The 25631-nt window shown below is 33.5% G+C and overlaps 1 protein-coding gene across 1 annotated transcript in view; it reads right to left on the bottom strand.

Moving 5' to 3' along the window:
• Positions 1 to 1541: 1541 nt before the first annotated feature.
• The window catches only part of Nedd1 (NEDD1 gamma-tubulin ring complex targeting factor), a 64724-nt gene continuing 40634 nt past the window's right edge, over positions 1542 to 25631 (bottom strand). Inside the window, exons 9-15 of the mRNA XM_076853225.2 lie at positions 23216 to 23344; positions 20252 to 20299; positions 19154 to 19356; positions 11481 to 11637; positions 10443 to 10599; positions 3512 to 3578; positions 1542 to 3073 (exon numbers count right to left, since the gene is read on the bottom strand). Of these exons, the coding sequence (XP_076709340.2) occupies positions 2969 to 3073; positions 3512 to 3578; positions 10443 to 10599; positions 11481 to 11637; positions 19154 to 19356; positions 20252 to 20299; positions 23216 to 23344 (866 nt within the window). The 3' untranslated portion in view covers positions 1542 to 2968. The remainder of the gene's footprint in view (positions 3074 to 3511; positions 3579 to 10442; positions 10600 to 11480; positions 11638 to 19153; positions 19357 to 20251; positions 20300 to 23215; positions 23345 to 25631) is intronic.

Raw genomic sequence — 25631 nt, 5'->3', positions numbered from 1 at the left:
GAACTGAGATGCTTTCTTTAAATATTTGAAAGAACTGCTGGGGATATAGCTCAGTTGGTAGAGTGCTTGCCTCACATGCACAAGGCCATGGGCTCAATCCCCAACACCACACACACAAACACACACACACAAACAAAAACTGCTCTAGTTGATTCCCTGAAATTTTGGCATCTTGTCTTCATTTGATTCAATATATTAATATTTCCTCTTTTTATATTTAAATTTTCATATTTAAACTGGGTTGTATTCACTATGTAGTTGGATTTTTTAAAAAAGATTCAATCTGATTAAGAGTAAATAACAATTCACATTTAAAGTAACTATGGATATGGCTATTTAAATCTATCATCTTAGTATTTATTTTCCATTTTTTTCACCTATTTTTTGTTTCCCTTTTCTCTCCTTTAGGACTTTTTTTTATGGCCACATTTTATCATCTTTGTAGATTTATTTATTTTTTGTGGTTGCTTTAGGATTTACATCCTTATCACAGTCTACTTCAGGTAATATTTTTCTGCTTCAGTTAGTGGAAGAAACAAGTACTGTACTTTCTTTCTCATCTCCCAACCTTGATGATCATGGTACAAGTTAACTTTATATACGTGAAACACAATATCTGATGTTTTTATTTTTTACTTAATCTATTATCTTTGAAATAAAATTTGAAACAAGGAAAAAGATTATTTGTTCACATATTTACTATTTTTTGGTGTTCTTCATTCCTTTGTGTAGCTGAAGATTTCAATGTGGTATCATTTTCCAACTAAAGGCATTCTTTCATATTTTCTGTAGTTCATTCTGCTTGTGAAAAACCTTCCATCTTTTCTATGTCTTTTCATTTTTGGTTTTGAAAGCATTCTCTCTAAATATAGAATTCTAAATTGAAATTTTTCTTTTGGTACTTTGAAGATGACACTTCAGCTGGGCGTGGTGGCACATGCCTGTAATCCCAGTGGCTCAGGAGGCTGGGGCAGGAGATCACAAGTTCAAAGCCAGCCTGGGCAAAAGCAAGGTGCTAAGCAACCCAGTGAGACCCTGTCTCTAAATAGAACACGTAATAGGGTTGGGGATATGGCTCAGTGGTCTGAGTGCCCCCCGAGTTCAATCCCCGGTACCAAAAAAAAAAAAAAAAAAAAAGATGATGCTCCACTGTGACAGTCTGATTATCTTTATTCTTCTGTGTCTTCAGCTTCTTTTAGGAATTTTCCCCTTATTGCTGGTTTTAAGGAATTTTTAGTATAGTTTTTTTTTTTTTTTCCTTGTGTTTGTAGTTCACTGAGCTTTTGTGGTCTCATTGTTAGCCCCACTCAAGGATCACTGTCTGGTAAAATTGCCTAATGTCCAATATCTGATAATTATTTTAGGCATTTTGTCTTTTTTATTTTAATTTCCATTGGAAAGGTAAATCTAATCCCTATTATACCATTCTGGTCAGAGGCAAAAGTCCACTTTCAGATTTTCTATTTTTTTTTTTTAATAAAAAACTTTATTTTTTGTACTTAGCTTTTAAATCCATGACAAAAATGTTTCATCTATACACATAAAGTTACTAAAATTGTTTTATTTATTCCACCTCTCAATATACATTATGTGTACCTATATAAAAAGACAATAGGAAAATATTATAGATTTAAATACTGCATGTAGGAAAACACACTAATGTTTATGTCTTCTAAACCTGTTTTCTGGTGACATATAAGGAAACTTGTTACAAGTCATAATGCATTCATAATCTGCCAGGAAAAGATAACATTAACACACCTATATGTGCTGATACAATGTATTTGCCGAGCCATACTGGGAAAAAGTAATATTCCTGTTTTCATTTTTGGAAGTAATTATTAGCATATTTACACTTATTTCCCATTATTTTGGAAAACAATAAAGTTAGTAAGCTAAACTAGATTTTAAAAAAATTTTAGTATATATCTTTATCTTAGAAGTCAAAATGTAGTAGTAGAGCTATATTCAAGGTATACAGTGTAACTCTTTGGGCAAGAGATAAGAACATGAACAAGTAGCCCTCCTCATCTTACACCTAAAATGGAGATCACAGCAGGTAGATGCAAATGTCCAACTACTGCCAAAGGGGTGTGAATTCTTTTCACAATGAACTTTATAAATAATTTTATGATAAAGCAAATAATATAAAAATATTATTCATATCACAGAAAGAATTAGAGAAAGTTAATGATACAGACTGCAGAACAAAATAATTCACACTTCTCTCTTGGGAGGAAAAGATGGCAATGATATTGTAATATTTAGTATTTAATATGAAATTTTCACTAGTTGAGTGATTAAAACTTTTATAATTTTGCATATTAATAATTCATGAGAAAATCGGCACATATATGGTTGAGTCTCACACACCCTTAAAACTTTTCTTAGGCAATGTTAAAAAATATCAACCAGAAGTACAAAGTTATCAGAAGTACTAACATAAATGCAAAAGATAAGATGCATCTGTACAATTCAAAATTTCAAAAAATTATCACATTTACAAGTAATAAATAATAGTCATACTTGATGTCATTAACAAAATAATTACTAGCCAACTGTGTTTTATTAGTCAATGGCATTTTCTCCATAAAAATAGAAGGTATATCAAACTTCTAAAACTACCCCGAAAAATCTGGAAGGCAATTTGTCAATCAAAAATATGTTTAAAAAAGGTAATTAAAAACATAACCTATTTTTATGCACAATTTTCTATGAAAAAGGGCACTTAGTGTATAGCTAAAGACTTTCCTATTATGCAAATGATATATTGTACAGTTTAAATATAAAAATATAAATATTTGTGACAGAAAACATGAAACAGTGGTTGGTGTAAAATTCCAACACCCTTTAACTTGAAAAAAATTTTTTCTTTCCCTAGAGACCAAGAAAACAATACTGATTCTATGAAGTTCTGTGTTGCCAGAAACTCCCCAGATTATTAAACATTAACATATGCAGTGAAATTTTAAAAGTGAGCCCGTAGTCTTTTGTTTTCTTCTCGAAGTCTTTCAATTTCAGCCACTAAACCTTCATTCACTGAGTATCTTTCCAGCAAAGAGTGCATTTCATTCTAGAAAAAGGGGAAACGCTGTTTAGATTACTGGTGTTTCACAATTACTTGACAAGATATGTTTTATATACTTTCAGCTATCATTTCTCTCATGTTCAATTAACTAGCTGAATGATTTTTTTTTTTACTTAATCACAAAGATGACTGGTGAAATTAATATGTTTAGTAGATTTATACTCACACATTTGGGAGGGTTTTTGCTTCTTCAAAGAAAAAAGAAAGAAAGTGCTGAAAAAGTGGCCTTAACTACCTACCACAGGTTAAAAAGGAGGTGAGCAGTTAAAATATTATTAAATATCTGAAACTCCCTATTCATTTTTCTTAGCAACTAGATATGGCAAATAAGTAAAAATACATTGCTCTTTTTTTTTTTTTTTTTTTTTTTTTTTAGCGCCACACAACTCTCAATTCATTTAAAACACAGTTTGCCATACATACCAGCTGCATATGAAACTGTTTTATCATCTCCACTTGCAAATTCACAATGTCCCTATGGCATGCTTCTCTAGGGAAGAATGTAAAATACATTAGAATTATAAGAGTTTAAACCAATTCTAGTTCATTTAGGAAACTTGCTAAACTTTTTCATTGTCTCAAATTATTGAATGTTAATAATTATTTACAATAATAAAAATACTAATGCGCCTAGCATTTATTTAACATATACTAGGCACTATTTCTTAAATTTTATAAGAACCTGTTTAATCTTCACAATTAGGAGAAATGACTTCTTCCACTTCACTAATAAAGTAAGTGAGCTAAAGACCAGTTATAACCTGTTCAAAAATCATACAACTAGCAAATAGTAGAACGGGATATAAACCCAGGCTGCCTACCTCTAGATCTCATACTGCACTACATTCCTTGATATGTAAATAATCATTAAGGAAAGACACTGATTTATAGTACAAGAAATACAGAAAACTCACTAGACTACAAATCATATAATAATCAATGACTGTGCTACTAAAAATTTTTAGTAGAAAGGAGCTATTCTGATGGATGTAACATGATTAACTCAGTAAGATGCAATTAACTCTTGTCTCCAAAAGAAAATCAGCAAGTATAATGGTAAAAGAAACACTCAGTCACACACCATACAACTTAAAGCTAGAATATTATCAAATCATAGAAATATACTGGGTGCTTCTATCTGATGATATCACTTAACCGAAATCCCAAGACAGAAGTTGTTATATTCCTAAATTTTGTTGTTCAAAGAAAGACTTTTCTTAAAAACTCCAATACTGGCTGGGCATGGTGGTGTATGCCTTTAATTTCAGTGGTTCTGGAGGCTGAGGCAGGAAGAGTACAAGTTCAAAGCCAGTCTCAGCAACTTAGCATTGTCCTAAACAACTTATTGAGACCCTGTCTCAAAATTAAAAATAAAAGAAGATGTGGCTCAGTGGTTAAATGCCCTAGGTTCAATCCCTGGTACCAAAACAAAACAAAGTCCAATAATGAATATGCTGAGAAAGAAATCAGAAAAACTATCCCATTCACAATAATCTCAACAACAACAAAAAGAATCTTGGGAATAAACTAAATAAATCTAAACAATGAGGTGAAAGTCCTCTACAATGAAAACTATAGAACACTTAAGAAAAAAGATGGGATGACCTTTGACCTTAGAAGATAGAAGAAAGATCTCCCATGTTTTTGGATAATCAGAATTAATATTGTCAAAATGGTCACACTACCAAAGGAATTATATATATTCATTGCAATCCCTATCAAAATATCAATGACATTCTTCCCATAACTAGAAAAAATTTTAATTAAATTCATTTGGGAGTTTAGCATACAAGACTCAGAATAGCTAAAGCAGTCCTGAGCAAGAAGAGCTATGCTGGAGGCATCACAATACCTGATCTCAAATTATACTAGAGTTACAGTACTCTGTAATACTGTAGCAAAAAACATACGCTCTTGGCATCAAACAGATACAAAGACCAATGGAATAGAAGTCACACAGACAAACAGATCCAGTCGTTCAATATTTAATAAAGGTGCCAAAAGCATACATTGAAGAAAAGACAGTCTTTTTACCAAATGGTACTGGGAAAACTGGATGTCCATATTTTGAATGAAATTAGATCCCTATTTCAGCCTGCACAAAGGACAACCCAAAGGGGATCAAAGACCTAGGAATTAGACCAGAAATTTTGCAACTGCTAGAAGAAAACATAGGCTCAACACTACAACATATGGACACAGGCAATGACTTCTTCAAAAAGATCTCTAACACTCCAGAAATAAAATAAAGAATCAATAAGTGGGATGGCATCAAATTAAAATGCTCTGCAAGGCAAAAGAAATAATTAAGAGTATGAAGAAAGAACCTACAGATCTTTGTCAGTTACTCCTCCAACAAGGGATTAATATCTAGAATATATCAAGAACCCCCCCACCCCACCCCGCAAAAAAATCAACAAATGGGCAAAAGAACTAAACACATTTTTCAAAAGAAAAATTAGAAATAGCCAACAAATTTATGAAAAAATGTTCAACATGCCTAGCAATAAGGGAAATGCAAATCAAAACTACACCGAGATTTCATCTTACTCCAGTCAGAATGGCAATCATCAAAAATATAAATAATAATAAGTTCTGGCAAGGATGTAGGGAAAAAGGTACACTCACATATTGTGGTGGACTGCACATCAGTACAACCAATCTGGAAAGCAATATGAAGATTCCTTTAAAAACTAGGAATGGAACCACCATCCGATCCAGCTATCCCACTCCCTAGATATTTATCCAAAGGAACTAAAATCAGCATATTATAGGGATACATCCACATCAATGTTTGTAGCAGCACAATTCACAATAGCCACACAGCCCAGGTGCCCTTCAACAGATGAATGGGTAAAGAAAATGTAGTGTTTATATACACAGTGGAGTTTTACTCAGCCATAAAGAAGAATGAGATCATAGTATATGCTGAGAAATAGATGGAACTGAAGAATGACAAGTGAAACACGGCAGATATAAGATACAATCTGTAGTTAATGTTTTCAAAGTGATTGTTTTTGAGTGTTAACAAAAAGGATACAACAATCTCTACAGTCTTGAGAAGCTTATTGAAATTAAAGAAATATTGTTTTCTAGGTCCTCAGTATCTGTAAATCACTGATTTATACTGGTTATGCCCATTTTCCTGTCAAATGATACTTGAATTGTTTTCAAGTTTTTATTATTATAATCATGTGTACACCTCTCAATCCACATGCACCCATATACATAGATGACATGTAAAGGTATAAAGCTACGTGTATACTTGATAAGTTTTACAAAATCATGCAATTTGTTTTTCAAAGTGGCAGTATCAATGGATATGTTCATTATCAGTGTAACAGAATTCCTTTTGCTCTGTATCTTCACCAAGACTTGCAATATCTGAACTTTCACAATATTTTCCCATTTAATGGATGTGAAATGGTATCTCATTGCATTTTCTGTTTACTAATAGTGGGTTTGTTCATGCCTTCTTCTTATTCATTTTTAAGAGTTCTACATATAATCTGACGCTTTTTTTGGTGATATGAATATTCCAGATGCTATTCCCTCTGCTTTATTAGTGATATCTCATAATTAGAGTTGTTATTTATACACTCAAATTTACTCAATACTGCAAATTTTATAGGTAGTGCATTTCCTTATTTTTAATAATTTTCCTACTCTGAAGTTTTAAGATCTCTTAGAACATTTAAAATTTTTATTTTTACAATTCAACTTTTATTCTATACAGAATTGATTTTTAATTAGCAAATTTATTCTTATACAACCAAATATTACAATCTATAGATTATTCCATATTTTGGACACAGACCTGCAATGTTAATAATGTCTTTTATCAAGTTCCATAATCACATACGTTTCTTTCTAACTATTTGCTTCTTGTGACCAATTTGTCCATGCTGTGCCAGTGTTATACTATTATCTTAATTTTATTTAATAACTAAGCTTATCCATCCATCAAACCAGTCCCCTCCAACTTTATTCTTCTTTGGGATAGTAATGTTGAATCATTTTTTTGTTCCATATATATAATTTTGGAATCATTTCATCATCTCTCAAATAACCTAGCTGGGATTCTGACTGGGATTGCATTCCATCTATAGACCAAGTTAGATGAAATGTCATCTTCATAAAATCTTTCCATTTATTTGTAAATGCTTTGTAATTCACTTTAAAAATTCTTTTTTCTCAAAAAATCTTGACTATTTTTGTTTAGATTTATTCCCAAGTACCTTAATTTTTCTGTTGCAATTAAATGGCATTTAAAATAATTTATATTTTCTGCTTTCAGTTACAATGAAAGTTGTATTAAAAACTGAAGATATCAGTTGTGGTAGAATGCTTGCCTAGAAAGTACCTTAATCAATCAATAAATTCATCATTGGTATCAGAGAACCATCAGCATAGCCAGGGCTTAAAGAGCCACATTCTTGCAAAGAAGGGAAGTCTACTAGGTAAGACCCACATTTACCTCTGCTTTTGTCTCTGGAATATGTGCTGATTCCATAATGTGGAAAAAAGCTGAGTGGCAGCATTCTTCTGAAGCTTGAGACAGTGTCACCAGTGTTGGAGTGTTAAGAGTTTAGGACTACCAAGAAAGCCAATGCTAAAAAGTCCAAGAATCTGAAGAGGAGAAGCCTGCAGAAATTTCCCCTTTGGATATCTATCTGCTGCCTCCTAAACAATGCCTGTACTGGGTTACATGTCAGTAAACCAAACATAAAATAACAGCTGAAATGCAGAGAAGGAACTTTGGAAGCCTTGTGATGCTGGTGAAATAGGTTAAAGTTTAAGACCCACCTGAAAAGACAGGGTGAATACTCAGCAGGTGTCCTGGAGGGGCAAAGACTAGAAATAAAGGCAAACTAGAATAAAGGAGTTCTCAAAAAAAAAAAAAAAAAAAAAAACTTAAAAAGTAGCTACAAAAAAGATCAAGGTGATCAGCTTGACAAAACAAACTTAAATCTTTTTGAAAGACAACAAAGCAGCTGAACAGACTTCCACTTATATGTAAACTCTCAATTCTAATTATGAGAAGAAGCCTGATAATCTATAAAATCATACATTCTTAAATTGACCAAAGTTTAGAATAAAAAATATATATAAATAAACTAACAGCAAAGAAATAATAAGGATACAAAGACCCAGCACCATTTTCAGCATCAATACAACAGTGGCCGGAGAAAGCTGCCTACAAAAGGGTAAAGAGAACTAGCTGAAATTTTTATACATTTTTAAAAACCAGGTGAAGCCTGGTATGGCAGTTTAGAATTCCAAGGAATCACAACTAAAAAGCCTGCATTTATTCGCTCACGTTCCCCCACATGCATTCACTGAGTGCTTACGTAAATTAGGGATAGGCAAGCAGCAGAGCTGAGAGACTTCCTAAGACACAGATGTAAAGCACTTGCAAAGTCTTAGGGTGGAAGAGAACTGAGTCCCTCAATACTGTTCCCTCTGTGCTCTCAATAACTGATGTAGCTGAATACACCTACTGAAGACTGAAAGCAGAACAGTTAACTGAAATCCCGAGCCACTCTGGGTACTAAGCCAGGATCAGACCAGAAGTGAAAGAAAAATCAACCCTTAGCAACACAGGGAGTTGGCAGGCTATAAAGCAGAGAATTCAGTCATCCCAGGGCTCAGATCCCCAGGCCTGCTGAAGGAAAAGTCCTGAGCCCACTGCCCTCGAATCATACAAAACCATTGGTGAACCAACACTAAAATGCTTGTTGAATGAATAAATAATAAATAACACATTACTTTCATGCTTAAAAACTTTGATGACCCCCCCATTCCTACATGTTAAGGCTTTCATAACTACCTTTTCGGCCGCATCTCGTCATAGTACCTTCTCTCTGCAAGTATTTCTAAAATTTACAATTGTTTCTGTGCTCATACTGTTCCCACACACTTGAGTATAAAATAAAATCTCTTCAGTCATTCTTTTCCAAATTTGCCCCAGCAAATTGCTCTTTTTCTGTGTTTCCAACATCATTTTGTTCAGACAGTTCTGCTATTATGCCATAAATATTTATGTATTCCTGAAAAACCTCACACTCTTTAAAACTGTATATTGAAAATAATAGGACTTAGGAAAAAAAGAATTGAGGTCCACCACTCAAAACTTATGCAACTTTGTCACAGAGCACTAACAAAAACAAATCTTAATAAAAATACTAGGACAGTTTTAAAAACATGGTCTAATAGATAAATATTGAATAAGACACTTTACCTTAAAAAAGTGATGATTACTTAATGGAAGAAGATAGAATGCAGAAGGATTGGGGCTGTCAAGTTATAGAGGCAAGGACAAAATGCTACCCCCCCCAACCCCCACAAATGGGGAATAACCACAAAATAAGTGCTTCTAACACAGACCATATAGCCACACCAAGTTAAGAGAAAGTCAGAGGAGATGGACATTGACAGGGGCTTCATTAAGCTGTTTTACATGTACTTTGGCTGCTATTATAACAATGAAATTTCCCAATTGTTTTGTCAACTCTGCCCAATTTACCAATCACAAAAGAACTAATTCACATAAAACACCTATCACAGAAGGATGTACTGTATCTATCCTGAATAAACTATAAGTCCTTTTTGGGTACAGAATTCATTTTTGTATCTGGTACATATACGAGGTACACTGTAAATGCCAAAATAATTTTTCTTTAAAATATACTTTTCTAATATTAAAAAATACATTTTAAAAATATTTTAAACATAAAAAAGAAATATTCACAAACAAAAACTGCACATCTCCAATATTCTTACTCATGATAATCCCAAGTAACTATAGACTAGAAGGGGAGGGAGGAAGAAACCCCACTAAAGATTCTAATAATTGAAAATGGCTTCCAAAAATACTGACATAAGTAAAAGGAAGCAAAATTCTAAAATACATTCAAAGTATGAGATAGGCAAGAATAAGGAAATTTTTCTATATTACATATGTTATATTATTACATTCTGATGCATTCTATATAAAAATATTTAGAATTAATTTAAAAATAAGACACTTAACAGGTGATCTATAAGTACTGATATAAGAACTACACATGAGTTCACAAGAATCTGTTCACAATTTGAAGATTAAAAAAATCCAGAATAGCTGTCTGCATGCTAGACTTCCCTGTCAAGCTATCTAGGTAAATGGGCCTGTTCCTGGTTGAAGTCAATAAATGCAGTACAAGTAGATCAACAAAACCTATCACGTTTTCTATGGTTTTATGTTCATAATAATTTAGATAAAAAGTAGTAACCATTACGTATAGTTCTGGTTTTACACTAATAAAAATAAACAAAGAAATGCAAGGTTTAGATAGAGTAATTTCTCAATTACTACCTAAAGTCATCCAATGTTTCCTGTATCATATTCTGAATGAAACGGATTTGAACAGATGTCAATGGTGCATTTGGTCGATTGTTTCCGATAGTATCAACTATTTTCTCTGAGAGTGAACTGGCAACTCCAGCAGTGACAGAGGATGCTATCTTTGGATCTAAAATAAAGAATGGAGAAAATATGAATAGTCAATTTGGACTAAGAGATATCAAACATTTCTAAATAAGATTTGGCATGAGGGAACTTGAAAAACTGGCAAAGAACAGTGTTCCTCTGATATTTAGAAAAATTCACTGTCTAGAATACAATTTTTAAAAATTTAAATGACATTATTTCTAATAGTCATTTATAAACTGCCAACTGTCTAATGTAATAATATGATAGAGGAATTAATCTTGAAGAATCTCTGAACCATTTCTTCTAATAAAAGACGAATGAGACAAGCTATACCACAAACCAGATAAACCAAGACTATCAAAAACAAACAGAAGGAGGGTAGGAGTAAAGTAGTGCTATAGGCAAAGTCTTGGCATTTCAGCTAATGCAATACACCCACAGAAACCTTAAAGTAAAATACAGATAGTTATATAAAGAGTTGCTCCTATATGAAGAGTTCTTTTATACAGAATATTCTTAGAGGTAAACTTCAAACTCTTTAAATTGCAATCAAGTTTTATGAGTCTGTGGCTTAAATTCTAAGAGAAAGATTTAAATATGAAGAAGAAAAACTACAATTTAGGTAGTTAGCCATCCCTTTTCAAAGGGTCCTAAATTATAATTCTATCTGTACCATATTTAATAAAATCCTTACATATTAGATTGAAAATGAAATTCATACAAAAAGGGGAGGAAATCAATATTGCTGAACTTAATCATTCATATACATATGTCATGGTTTTCTAGACACTAGACAAGCCAATAAACTTTAAAGTCCTTGATTTTTTTTTAGTCTATGATCACTCTATCCTTTTTAAGTTAAATATTTGGAGGACTTTTCAATTTAACATTTTCAAACATTCTGAAGTTTTATGTACTTACTTGGAGTTGAAGATCCATTAACTGGTGGTTCATATATGAACTGAGCTTCAAATTCTTTCTCTGGCTTTTCAAATTTCTCAAGATTTCTTGTTTGGTTAGACGATGGAGAATTATTTAGATTTCCAGTTTCAGTACCAGAAGAGATCAACTTTGCAAACTTTATATTTAAAACAAAATAATTTTTAATATACTTAACTTCATGTTTTACCCATATTACTAATAAATTTTTTACCTATTTCTCCTACCATTCCCTCCCCCTTTTAACAGAAGATAGGGTTGGGGAAATGAAGGAAGAATACAAAGAGGAAAAAAATATTCTGGGACTAGCAGCAAAATAAATTAATTTTACAGATCAAAAACAATCTCTGCAATAACATCATAAGGAAAAAAAAACTAATTTACTCAGCATCTTCTGAACATAATTTAAAATGAAAATCATTGGCCAAAATAAAAAAAAAAAAAATCCCCAAACTCTTATGTGACAGCCACACAAAAATATTAAAAAACAAATCAAAAGACGTATTTACTTCATAATTATCTTTTAATATTATTCAAAAAAATAAATGTGAAAACAAATAAACACATACTATACACCTAACTGACTTGGTCTTCCTATAACAGATTTTAAACGCTTACATAAAAAATTAATTCTAGAGACCGGAGCAGGAAGACGCGCCAGCCGCCCAGCCAGACCGGAGCAGGAAGGCGCCAGCCGCCAGCCAGACCGGAGGAGGAAGTCCGGTCCGCCCCGAGCGCTAGTCTCCAGGAAGCCCATCAACCCTTAAAACCCATCAAAGTGGGTGTGGCTACCAGCACGGTTGCAGCTGATCCAGGTACCTGGTTTCCAACTCCCCCACCCTTAGCTGTGATAACTCAAAATATTTCCCACAAGCTTTTGGGGATTGTAGCTATCAACACAAAACAACAACTGTAGAGGCACCTGGTTTCTACCTCAGAGACTAGAGTAGGGAAGATACAGGTGGAAGCTCATTTCCCTTCACACTGGCTATACCCACCACCCTGAATACAGAGGCTCAAACTAGGAATAGACAACGCCACCTACTGGAAGCAAGGAAAACAGTCTTCTGAGAGACTTTTTTTTTTTTCCCCTCTCTCTTTTCTTCTCTCTCTTCCACAACTTCAGCATATGTGAAACCAAGAATTGTGCATGAACAACTGAATTACCAAAGTAATGTAATATAGAGGAATTGCATATACCCCACCTCCCCCCCATTTTTTTTCTTTATTTCTATCTTACTTCCCTTTCCCTTCTCTTATTTCTCTTTTCTTCCTTGTTATTTTTTTTCTTTTTTTTTTTAATTCGTATTCTCTCTATACCACTTTCAATCTCCTAACTTTTGCTATCTATACATAGGGTAACTATCTAAATAGGAGGTTGAGTCTATACATTCTTCCATAAATTACCAGTCTAGTGATTAGAGTTCTCCAAAGGTGCTAAGTTAGTTTAACCTCATACCCTCACTCCTTTCCCCTTTAAGTATAACATCCTTCGTCTGAAATTAAGTTTTCTATATGCCACCAGATATGGTACGCCTTTTATGAAACTAAGGAATATATTCTTAAGTAATAATTAAATCCAATATCTATAGTCTTAGAATCTAACTATAAATGTATTAATAATGAAAACTTGTCCTTAGATAGTGTACTGTTGATATTGGGATCTGTTAACATTGTCTTTCTCCGAAAAAGAGGGATTTTGGAGCTATTCAAGAACAATACAAATATATAAGGGGAAAAACATTAGCTCAACAGTTTCACAAAGCTAGAAAGAATCATGAGCAGTATGAAAAGACAAGGAAAGAAAGGACCACAAACAATACAGGTCAATTCAACATTAGATGAGGTAATATCTGCAGCTGATGGAATGTCAGACAAAGAGTTCAGGATATACATGCTTCAGATGATCTGGAGTCTCAAGGAAGACATTATTCATCAAATTCAGACAATGAAAAATCACTTTGACAATGAATTACATAAACAAATCCAAGAAGCAAAAGATCAACTCTATAGGGAGATAGAGGATATAAAAAACAAACAAACAGAAATCCTGGAAATGCAGGAAACAATAAACCAAATTAAAAACTCAAATGAGAGTATTACCAGCAGAGTAGAACACTTGGAAGATAGAACTTCAGACAACGAAGACAAAGTTTTTCAACTTGAAAAGAACATAGACAGCTCAGCGAGAATGTTAAGAAATCATGAGCAGAACATCCAAGAATTATGGGATAACATCAAGAAACCAAACCTAAGAGTTATTGGGATACAAGAGGGTACAGAGGTCCAAACCAAGGGAATGAGCAATCTATTCAATGAAATAATACTAGAAAACTTCCCAGACTTAAAGAATGAAAAAGAAATCCAAATACTAGAAGCCTACAGGACACCGAATATACAAAATCATAAGAGAACCACACCAAGACACATAATAATGAAGATGCCCAACATACAGAATAAGGAGAGAATCTTAAAAGCCACAAGAGAGAGGAAGCAGATTACATTTAGGGGTAAACCAATCAGGATAACTGCTGATCTTTCAACACAGACTCTGAAAGCTAGAAGATCCTGGAACAACATATTTCAAATGCTGAAAGAAAAAGGGTTCCAACCAAGAATCATGTATCCAGCGAAATTAATCAGGATTGAAGATGAAATAAAAATTTTCCACGATAAGCAAAAGTTAAAAGAATTTGCAGCTAGAAAACCAGCTCTTCAAAACATCCTTGGCAAAACATTACAGGAAGAGGAAATGAAAAATAACAATGAAAACCAACAACGGGAGGGAGTACAATAAAGGAAAAACTAAGCATAGAGGAAAAACAAATCATGTTAAGTATCGTACATAACCAAATATGGCTGGAAATACAAACCATATCGCAATAGTAACCCTAAATGTTAATGGCTTAAATGCACCAATCAAAAGACATAGGCTAGTAGAATGGATTAAAAAAAAAGATCCAACAATATGCTGCCTACAGGAGACTCATCTGATAGGAAAAGACATACACAGACTGAAGGTGAAAGGTTGGGAAAAATCATATCACTCATACGGACCCCGGAAGCAAGCAGGGGTGTCCATACTTGTATCAAATAAAATAGACTTAAGCCAAAGTTAATCAAAAGGGATAAACAAGGACACTACATACTGCTCAAGGGAACCATATACCAACAAGACTTGACGATCATTAATATATATGCCCCAAACAATGGTGCAGCTACATTCATCAAACAAACTCTTCTCAAGTTCAAGAGTCTAATAGACCACAACACAATAATCATGGGAGATTTTAACACACCTCTCTCACCAATGGACAGATCTTCCAAACAAAAATTGAATAAAGAAACCATAGAGCTCAATAATACAATTAATAACTTAGACTTAATTGATATATACAGAATATACCACCCAACATCAAGCGGATACACTTTCTTCTCAGCAGCACATGGATCCTTCTCAAAAATAGACCATATATTATGTCACAGGGCAAAGCTTAGCAATTACAAAGGAGTTGAGATACTACCATGCATGTTATCTGATCATAATGGAATGAAATTGGAAATCAATAATAAAATGAGAAAGGAAAAACCCTACATCACATGGAGATTAAACAATATGCTACTGAATGAACAAAGGGTTACAGAAGACATCAAAGAGGAAATTAAAAAATTCTTAGAGGTAAACGAAAACTCAGACACAACATATCGAAATCTTTGGGACACTATGAAAGCAGTACTAAGAGTAAAATTCATTTCATGGAGTTCATTCCTTAAAAGAAGGAAAAGCCAACAAATAAATGACCTCATACTACACCTTGAAGCCTTAGAAAAAGAAGAACAAATCAGCAGCAAATACAGTAGAAGGCAAGAAATAATTAAAATTAGAGCTGAAATCAATGAAATCAAAACAAAAGAAACAATCGAAAAAATTGACAAAACTAAAAGTTGGTTCTTTGAAAAAATAAATAAGATTGATAGACTACTAGCCATGCTAACAAAGAGAAGAAGAGAGAGAACCCAAATTACTAGCTTACGGGATGAAAAAGGCAACATCACAACAGACAATTCAGAAATACAGAAGATAATTAGAAATTATTTTGAAACCCTACACTCTAATAAAATAGAAGATAGTGAAGGCATAGATAAATTCCTTGAGACATATGAACTACCCAGATTGAATCAGGAAGATACAAACAACCTAAACAGATCAATATCAAGGGAGGAAATAGAAGAAACCATCAAAAGACTACCAACCAAGAAAAGCCCAGGACCGGATGGATATACAGCAGAGTTTTACAAAACCTTTAAAGAGGAACTAATACCAATACTCCATAATCTATTTCAGGAGATAGAAAAAGAGGGAGAACTCCCAAATTCATTCTATGAGGCCAATATCACCCTGATTCCCAAACCAGAGAAGGACACCTCAAAGAAAGAAAACTACAGACCAATATCCCTAATGAATTTAGATGCAAAAATCCTCAATAAAATTCTGGCAAATCGTATACAAAAACATATCAAAAAGATTGTGCACCATGATCAAGTAGGATTCATCCCTGGGATGCAAGGCTGGTTCAATACACGGAAATCAATAAACGTTATTCACCACATCAATAGACTTAAAGATAAGAAACATATGATCATCTCGATGGACGCAGAAAAAGCATTCGACAAAGTACAGCATCCCTTTATGTTCAAAACATTAGAAAAACTAGGGATAACAGGAACTTCCCTCAAAATTATAAAAGCTATATATGCTAAGCCTCCAGCTAGCATCATTCTAAATGGAAAAAAACTGAAGGCATTCCCTCTAAAATCTGGAACAAGACAGGGATGCCCTCTCTCACCACTTCTATTCAATATAGTTCTCGAAACACTGGCCAGAGCAATTAGACAGACAAAAGAAATTAAAGGCATAAAAATAGGAAAAGAAGAACTTAAATTATCACTATTTGCGGATGATATGATCCTATACCTGGAAGACACAAAAGGGTCTACAAAGAAACTACTAGAGCTAATAAATGAATTCAGCAAAGTGGCAGGATATAAAATCAACACGCATAAATCAAAGGCATTCCTGTATATCAACGACAAATCTTCTGAACTGGAAATGAGGAAATCTACCCCATTCACAATATCCTCAAAAAAATAAAATCCTTGGGAATCAACCTAACAAAAGAGGTGAAAGATTTATACAATAAAAACTACAGAACCCTAAAGAGAGAAATAGAAGATGATCTTAGAAGATGGAAAAATATACCCTGTTCATGGATAGGCAGAACTAACATCATCAAAATGGCAATATTACCAAAAGTTCTCTATAGGTTCAATGCAATGCCAATCAAAATCCCAATGGCATTTCTTGTAGAAATAGATAAAGCAATCATGAAATTCATATGGAAAAATAAAAGACCCAGAATAGCAAAAGCAATTCTAAGCAGGAAAGGTGAATCAGGAGGTGTAGCGATACCAGATTTCAAACTGTACTACAAAGCAATAGTAACAAAAACAGCATGGTACTGGTACCAAAACAGGCGGGTGGACCAATGGTATAGAATAGAGGACACAGAAACCAATCCACAAAATTACAACTATCTTATATTCGATAAAGGGGCTAAAAGCATGCAATGGAGGAAGGATAGCATCTTCAACAAATGGTGCTGGGAAAACTGGAAATTCATATGCAACAAAATGAAACTGAATCCCCTCCTCTCGCCATGCACAAAAGTTAACTCAAAATGGATCAAGGACCTTGATATCAAATCAGAGACTATGCGTCTAATAGATGAAAAGGTTGGCTCCGATCTACATATTGTGGGGTCGGGCTCCAAATTCCTTAATAGGACACCCATAGCACAAGAGTTAATAACAAGAATCAACAAATGGGACTTACTTAAACTAAAAAGTTTTTTCTCAGCAAGAGAAACAATAAGAGAGGTAAATAGGGAGTCTACATCATGGGAACAAATTTTTACTCCTCACACTTCAGATAGAGCTCTAATATCCAGAGTATACAAAGAACTCAAAAAATTAAACAATTAGAAAACAAATAACCCAATCAACAAATGGGCCAAAGACCTGAACAGACACTTCTCAGAGGAGGACATACAATCAATCAACAAGTACATGAAAAAATGCTCACCATCTCTAGCAGTCAGAGAAATGCAAATCAAAACCACCCTAACATACCATCTCACTCCAGTAAGATTGGCAGCCATTATGAAGTTGAACAATAACAAGTGCTGGCGAGGATGTGGGGAAAAGGGTACTCTTGTACATTGCTGGTGGGACTGCAAATTGGTGAGGCTAATATGGAAAGCAGTATGGAGATTCCTGGGAAAGCTGGGAATGGAACCACCATTTGACCCAGCTATTGCCCTTCTCGGACTATTCCCTCAAGACCTTAAAAGAGCGTACTATAGGGATACAGCTGCATCGATGTTCATAGCAGCACAATTCACAATAGCTAGACTGTGGAACCAACCCCGATGCCCCTCAATAGATGAATGGATAAAAAAAAATGTGGCATTTATACACAATGGAGTACTACACAGCACTAAGAAATGACAAAATCATGGAATTTGCAGAGAAATGGATGGCACTAGAGCAGATTATGCTAAGTGAAGCTAGCCAATCCCTAAAAAACAAATGCCAAATGTCTTCTTTGATATAATGAGAGCAACTAAGAACAGAGCAGGGAGGAAGAGCAGGAGGAAAAGTTTAACATTAAACAGAGTCATGAAGTGGGAGGGAAAGGGAGAGAAAAGGGAAATTGCATGGAAATGGAAGGAGACCCTCATTGTTATACAAAATTACATATAAGAGTTTGTGAGGGGAATGGGAAAAAATAAGGAGAGAAATGAATTACAGTAAATGGGGTAGAGAGAGAAGATGGAAGGGGAGGGGAGGGGGGATAGTAGAGGATAGGAAAGGTAGCAGAATACAACAGTTACTATTATGGTATTATGTAAAAATGTGGATGTGTAACTGATGTGATTCTGCAATCTTTGTAATGTTTTGAATAACCAATAAAAAAAAAAAAAAGAAGACAGAGAAATAAAATAACCTTAATTATTAAATAAAGAAAAAAGAAAGAAAGAAATTAATTCTAGGGGCTGGGGATGTGGCTCAAGTGGTAGCGCGCTCGCCTGGCATGCGTGAGGCCCGGGTTCGATCCTCAGCACCACATACAAACAAAGATGCTGTGTCCACTGAAAACTGAAAAATAAATATTGAAATTCTCTCTCTCTCTCTTAAAAAAAAAAAAGAAATTAATTCTATATTGGATACTGTATTTTTCGTAAAATGTAATAATGATTAATTTTATTCTTAGCACCATCAAATTTGCTCTAAAACTTAGAGCAAACATCTTAACCACCAACTTGATGTTTTATGCTGCAATGGAAATATATTATAAATTCAGGTAACAAGTGTTCTTACATAGACAGTACAGCAAATATTTACCTTAAGAAAAAAGAGTATACATTTATATCTGCTGTTACCTTCAACATAGCCAAAGACAGATTTCAAAAATATTCTTTAGTTGTTAAAGAGTAAATATTATTCTACCTAGTAAGTACACAGCACTCTCAATAATTAGGATATATCTTGGCAGCCACTCACTTACTAGTGACAAAGTGACTTCAGGCACATACCTGTTTGAAGGAATCTTTAGGATCCTGTTTTCCTAGAAATGCTTTCTTAGACTCAGCTATCAGATCATGATTTTCATTTTCTTCTTTCCCCGGAGATCCCATAAAGACATTCAGAGGACTAGAATTCAATGCTGAAGTATTTAAAGTTACTGGATTTTTTCTTGGAGGAAACACCGAGTTCAGTTGTGGTAGAAAGTCAAAGCCTGAAGAAAAGGAGAACAAAAATGGTACATGATATCCTTTATCTTGGATATTTAAAATAAACACTTTAAATAGAGTCAGAATAACATACCCAAACACATAGGAACTTGAGTCAGAAGACTAGTTTCTCAGCTATTCCCCTTAACTGATGTATACTCTTAGGCACAAATTTAAAAATCTTAAACCTACTTCCTGATGTGTAAATGTGAATGATGATCTCTCAAGAGTAGTGAGGCTTAAAAAATATTACATGTGAAAATACCTTGAAAAACAAGGAATGCTTTATTAGTTTTTGATAAATGAAGAGGGTTAATTTGGTATGTATCTGTGGCATGTATCTTAGTAGGCAGCCTCTAACATGGCTTCTGACTCATCTTTTGACACCCATGCCCTTGTGTATTCCTCTTTCTTTGAATATGAGTTAGACCTGGGAATTTTCTTCTAACAAAGAGAATATGGCAAAAATACTAGGATGCCACTTCCAAGATAAGGTTACAAACACAATGTGACTTCTATCTTGGGTGCCTTCTCTCACTCTTTCACTCACCTATTCTGAGGAAAATAGCTGTTCTGTGGTCAGCTTTCCCAGAGAGATGCTTAACTGTCAAGGAACTAATGTCTCTAGCCAAAAGCCATATGAATGAGCTTGAAAGCAGATTTTTGCCCAGTTGAGTTTTGAATTGAATGCAGCTCTGGCTGATACCCTAATTGAAGCATCAAGAGAGATCTGAAGGCAAAATCATCTAATCAAATTATGCCCAGACTGTCAATCCACAGAAATAATAAAGTGATGTTTGTTCTGTTAAGCCTCAAAATGTTGGGGTGACTTGTTACACAGCAACAGATAATCCAATAGCATTTTTAATTTTCATGAAAATACTTCTAAATAGTTCTTACCATCTCCTTTGCCTACAGACTCATCAACTCCCTTGTTAACTTCACCATCTACAATAAAATTTTAAAAAAATCAAATTTTAAAGTAGTGAAAAATAAGCCATAGCAACTTAAGACTTCCAATTCTTTCCCCAAGGAGTTCAGAGACTATTAATCTTAAGAAGGAGTGAATGAGGTTAAAGATTAAAGCTAGTACTTATTTAAACTTCCCTTTTCATTTTTCTAGCTTCATTCTTCCAAGTTTACATAGTCAGAAGGAATAAACATGTGTATTTGTATAGAATTATTGGTTATCTTCTGCCTTACCCTAGTCAGAAAATAACCACTTAAATTTCTGGGTCAGAATCTCCTATCTTTCACCTAATGAAAAAGGAAGGATCCTTTTAATATAAAGAGAAAATCAAAGTACATAGTTAAAAAGAGTAAAGAAGGGAAGGAAGGTGGGTGAGGTGGCGCACTCCTCTAATCCCAGTGGCTTCAGGCAAGCTTACAATGCAATTAAACTCCAGTTTCTGCATCTCTACAAGGGGATAATGCCTTGATCATCTTGTTTGGGGGCTCAACTGAAATAACACAAATATTGTGCAAGTACTACAATGTTATAAAAAACACAAGGTTTTATTTTTATTTTAATGCAGAATGTGTAAGATTATTTCAATGCTATATTATTCATCGATTAAAAAAACACTCAATTTTAACAGATTAATAGAAAAATGGACAAGTCACTAAAAAATTCACCAGAAATTCAAATGACCAATGAACATGATTATTATATTAGTGTTTCAGACCTAGTAACTGTATATAATATGCCCACTACACACAATCTTATAAATTAATTTCCTCTTAAAAGAGAAATACTTTTATTTACAAGATGAAGAAATCAAGACAAAAACAGATTAAGTCTTTTACTTGGAGAGCTGCATCCTTGAGATTAAAAGAAAAATCCCTCAACAATGAAAACTCTCAGCACTATATTTAGTAACCATGTTTTTCCATATTAATAACATAAAACTCTAAAAGAATTGAGGACATATGCCTCAAATTTTCATCACATTTTTAAAAAACAATAAAAGTAATTAAAGGAAAAATTAACTTAATCATTTCTCTTAAAACTCATTTAAAAAATTTAATTTATAACTCTTGCAAAAAGCCCTTCTTATATTCTTCAATGCAAAAGGTGCTCTAACCAAGTTTCAGAAGCCAAGTTACCCAACTCAGTGCTGATCCTAGAAAGCTTTCTCAATTCTAGCCACTCTTTCCTTAGTTTTTGGTGCTGGAGCTTGAACTCAGGGGCACTCAACCACTTAGCCATATCCCTTCAGTTGCTTAGCACTTTTGCTGAGGCTGTTTTTTTTCTTTTGCTAAGGCTCGCGATCCTCCTGCCCCAGCCAACCAAGCCACTGGGATTAGAGGAGTGCGCCACCTCACCCACCTTCCTTCCCTTCTTTACTCTTTTTAACTATGTACTTTGATTTTCTCTTTATACTAAAAGGATCCTTCCTTTTTCATTAGGTGAAAGATAGGAGATTCTGAACCAGAAATTTAAGTGGTTATTTTCTGACTAGGGTAAGGCAGAAGATAACCAATAATTTTATACAAATACACGTTTATTCCTTCTGACTATGTAAACTTGGGAAAGACAACATTAAAGTAAAAATGAAGTTGTAAAAATCCTAATTGGATGTAACAATTTCAAGAACCTATATTGGGGCTGGGATTGTAACTCTGTGGTAGAACTCTTGCCTCACACCTGTGAGGCACTGGGCTCAATCCTCAGAACCACATAAAAAAATAAATAAATAAAATAAAGATATAGTGTCCATCTACAACTAAAAAAACAAAAACCTGATATTTTGATTCTCTCTAGGCTTTCACTACTATAAATAAAACTGTAAACCCACAAATCTTTGTAGGCTTCTCTGAATATTTTCTAAGGTAAATTTGTAGAAATGGAATTAGTAGGCCAAAAAATATGATTAATTTAACTCTTCCAAATTACCCTCTAGATATTTACCCATATTATTGATTACATTACTATAAATAGTAAGATGTTCCCACATTAGCATCTAAAATACAGCACCTAAAAGTACATCAAAAGATGAACGTTAGCACCTAAAAAGTACAGCTAAATACTGTCTTAGTTCCCACCTATCAAGCCAGCAAAGACTTTATATTGCCATTCACACAAGCACAAAATATGGTACTTTCATACATAGCATAAATGAGGAGGTATTCTATCATATGGCCATATACTCTGTGAAAACATTTAACAAATATCAATTAAACACTAACAATCTAGGGCTGGGGTTGTAGCTCAGTGGTTGAGCACTCGCCTAGCATGTGCATGAGATCCTGGGTCCGATTCTCAGCACCACATAAAAATAAATAAATAAATAAAGTTCAATGTAGTTAAACTTCCTATTTAAAAAAAAAGAAAAAAAAACCCATTAACAATCCTAAAATTTTTTAAACTAGGAAGATATTTTTTGCATACCAAAACATCCAAAATTTTAGGGAGACTTATTTTGAAGTAGATACAAGTAAAAGACTGCCTATAAAGGTAAAACTTCCTTTAAGAAATTATTTTGGTTGGCTAGGGGTATACAGCTCAGTGGTATAGCACTGGTCTAGCATTCATAAAGCCCTGAGGTTTGATCCCCAGCACCACAGTAAAGAAAGTAAGTTTTGTGGAAATTAAAATACTAATTTGAGAACTATTTGCATGGTTACCATGTGAAAATTACCAATAACTACTTTAGAATTATATTATCTGCAATATCAAAAATATATTTTTATATATGATAGAGTATATATGTAAAATATCAGAAAAATGTTGCTCAGGACAAGAGAAAATAAGCCAATTGTCTTAATTAACTTGAGTATACAAAAAATATTACCCACATTTTAGGAGGAGAATGTAATGACCACCAGCAAGAGAATGTGATCCACCCATCTGAATACACTTACCATCTCTGATAGGTGAGAACATGTCCCCTAAACTACTTTTCCCAGTATCATCAAAGCTGGAGAAATCCTGACTTTTTCCACTGTCAGTTTCCTTAGATAAAATATCTGTATTTATGCTTCGAGGAAAACCTTAGATGAATTAGATTAAAAAAAAGTTGTTATTAAATCTAATTAAACATCATCAGAAGCTAAGTTAAAAAAATTATCAATATTACCCATTTTTTAGAAATTTACAACTGTGAGCATCCGTGAAAAAAAGCAGAATATGACAATAATTAAGCCAATCAGCACTTTCATGGAATGAAGGGTTCCTCAAAAACAAAAAGCTTATCTGTTCATACAGCAACACTTTATTTTAGCCATTTTAATGGAAAATTTCTGAAATAATTTATACCCTTGGCTGCCCTCTGAACTCAGCTTACTTTTGTTATGAACTCTTGGGTTCATCTACAAATGATGGAGGCAAAAAGTCTGGCAGGTATGTAGTACAATACCTAACAAACAAGATTCATTACACAACACTAAAGAGGTTGCAGCAGTTTATTTTCTCTGGCAGTAAATAATGCAGGGACTTTGTAAGAGGAACTCTGTAGGATCAGTAGCTTCTTGCTCATTTCTGGGTTAAGGAATGAGTTCTTGAGATTTGAGAAGTTGGATGAAAATCTGGGAATGGTAGCACATTACTGTTCTATATTTTAAAGTGTTTTATTTAGCATCTCAGTCTCAAATGAAAACTGCAAACCCTAGGATAAAAACAAAGAATGGACTATTGTATATCCAAAAATGTCCATGTCTTGCTAACAGAATAAATTTTTCTAATAACAAGTGCTAGAAAGCTGAAACATAACCAAATCATTTGAATATCACAACCACTGAAAAGTGTTTACCATAAGAGTTAAACTGTTATAAAGAGACATTTTCTCTCCTTCTTTCTAGGTCTAACTCCAGCCTGTAATAATATGCAAGCTTTAACATGCACAAATTAAATATAAAAAAAAAAAACAAGTTTGGTTTCATATAAAAACAGTGCTAAAGCCTTAGTTTTGACTTCTTAAACAAATGTTTTGTACTAAAAATGAGCACCAGAAACAAGTCTTCAGAGATTCTTTTCAATATCTAAATCAGGACAACTTTAGTAGAAGCAACAATAATTACACAAAGCATAAAACAATGAGAGTGATGGTGATGATCATGAAGATAACAGTATCAGCAAAACCACCATCCACTGTCTGCCTTGTGCCAGATACTTGTGATACATTTCTTCTGATTTTCACAAAATCCTAAAAGCTAAATATTACTATCTCAATATATGGAGGGAACAAATGAAAGTCTGGCAGGTTAAGAAAGAGGTCTAAAGCTGTCCAGATAGGAAGTAATAGATCTAAGATTTAAGTCTAATCACTCTCAATGCTTCCCAGGAGGGGAAAAATGTGTTTTGTGTGTGTGTGTAAAGATGTGTGTATGCGTGTGTGTGCATACATGTTTGAAGGAAAGAATGAGGAGGCCAATGTAACAAAACTTACAAAGTGGTGAATTTGCTAAAGAGTAAAAGCTCAGGAGTTATTTGAGTAATTTAAAAAACTTTCTGTAAATTAGCAATTATTTCAAAATAAAGTTAATAAATAAAAATCTTTAACTGTGGGGACAGAGCAAACAATCATTTTGCCAGAAATTTTGTGTATTTGCCTACCATTATCATTCATCAGTGACCCAACAGACCCATCTTTCATTTCCTAATTAATGTTGTCATCCTTAAATAAGAGACTCCTTATTAAAAACTAAATACATAACAGTGAGACTTGAGTTTAGAGTAAATGAGAGAACTTATTTTTTAAAAATATGAATCAAATTAATATGTTTCTAAAGAATTTTTTAACTTATTGGCAATTTTCATAATACAGTTAATTCTAACAAATTGGCTGACATTACTCAAAGTCATATTTCAAAAAGAACTTATTCTTTTAAGTAAATAGCAATGGTATTTGTCTCCAAGAGTCCTTAAATAAGCACCCAATTATTTTCTATACATAGTGACTATTCTATAAGGATGATATAGATATTCACAGGAAATTGATAGTAAATATACTTATTATTTAAAAAAAAACTATTCCATACTATCAAGGTTAACAAATTAAAGTTCTGCTGCTACTTGGAAGATACCAACAAATGATTTTTGCCAAACTACCTATCTTGAAAAATTAAAAATATACGAATATATTGAGCATATTTCAAAACTAGTTTGCCATTAAGACTTTTAAGAGTACTGCAAATTGATGATATAGCCTAATACACTGAAAACAAAAAGGTTTTCAGCAATATGGTCTTTACTGGAAATAAGGGATGTTTTCTATTTTAAGTATGATGAAGCTTATTATAATACCTTCCCAAAGTCTACAGGAACTTTTGTATCAGAACC

This window comes from Callospermophilus lateralis, chromosome 4, assembly GCF_048772815.1.
Source record: "Callospermophilus lateralis isolate mCalLat2 chromosome 4, mCalLat2.hap1, whole genome shotgun sequence".
Lineage (NCBI taxonomy): Eukaryota > Metazoa > Chordata > Mammalia > Rodentia > Sciuridae > Callospermophilus > Callospermophilus lateralis.
The sequence above is the reverse complement of the archived record's forward strand: the minus strand, read 5'-3'. Positions and strand labels throughout refer to the sequence as shown.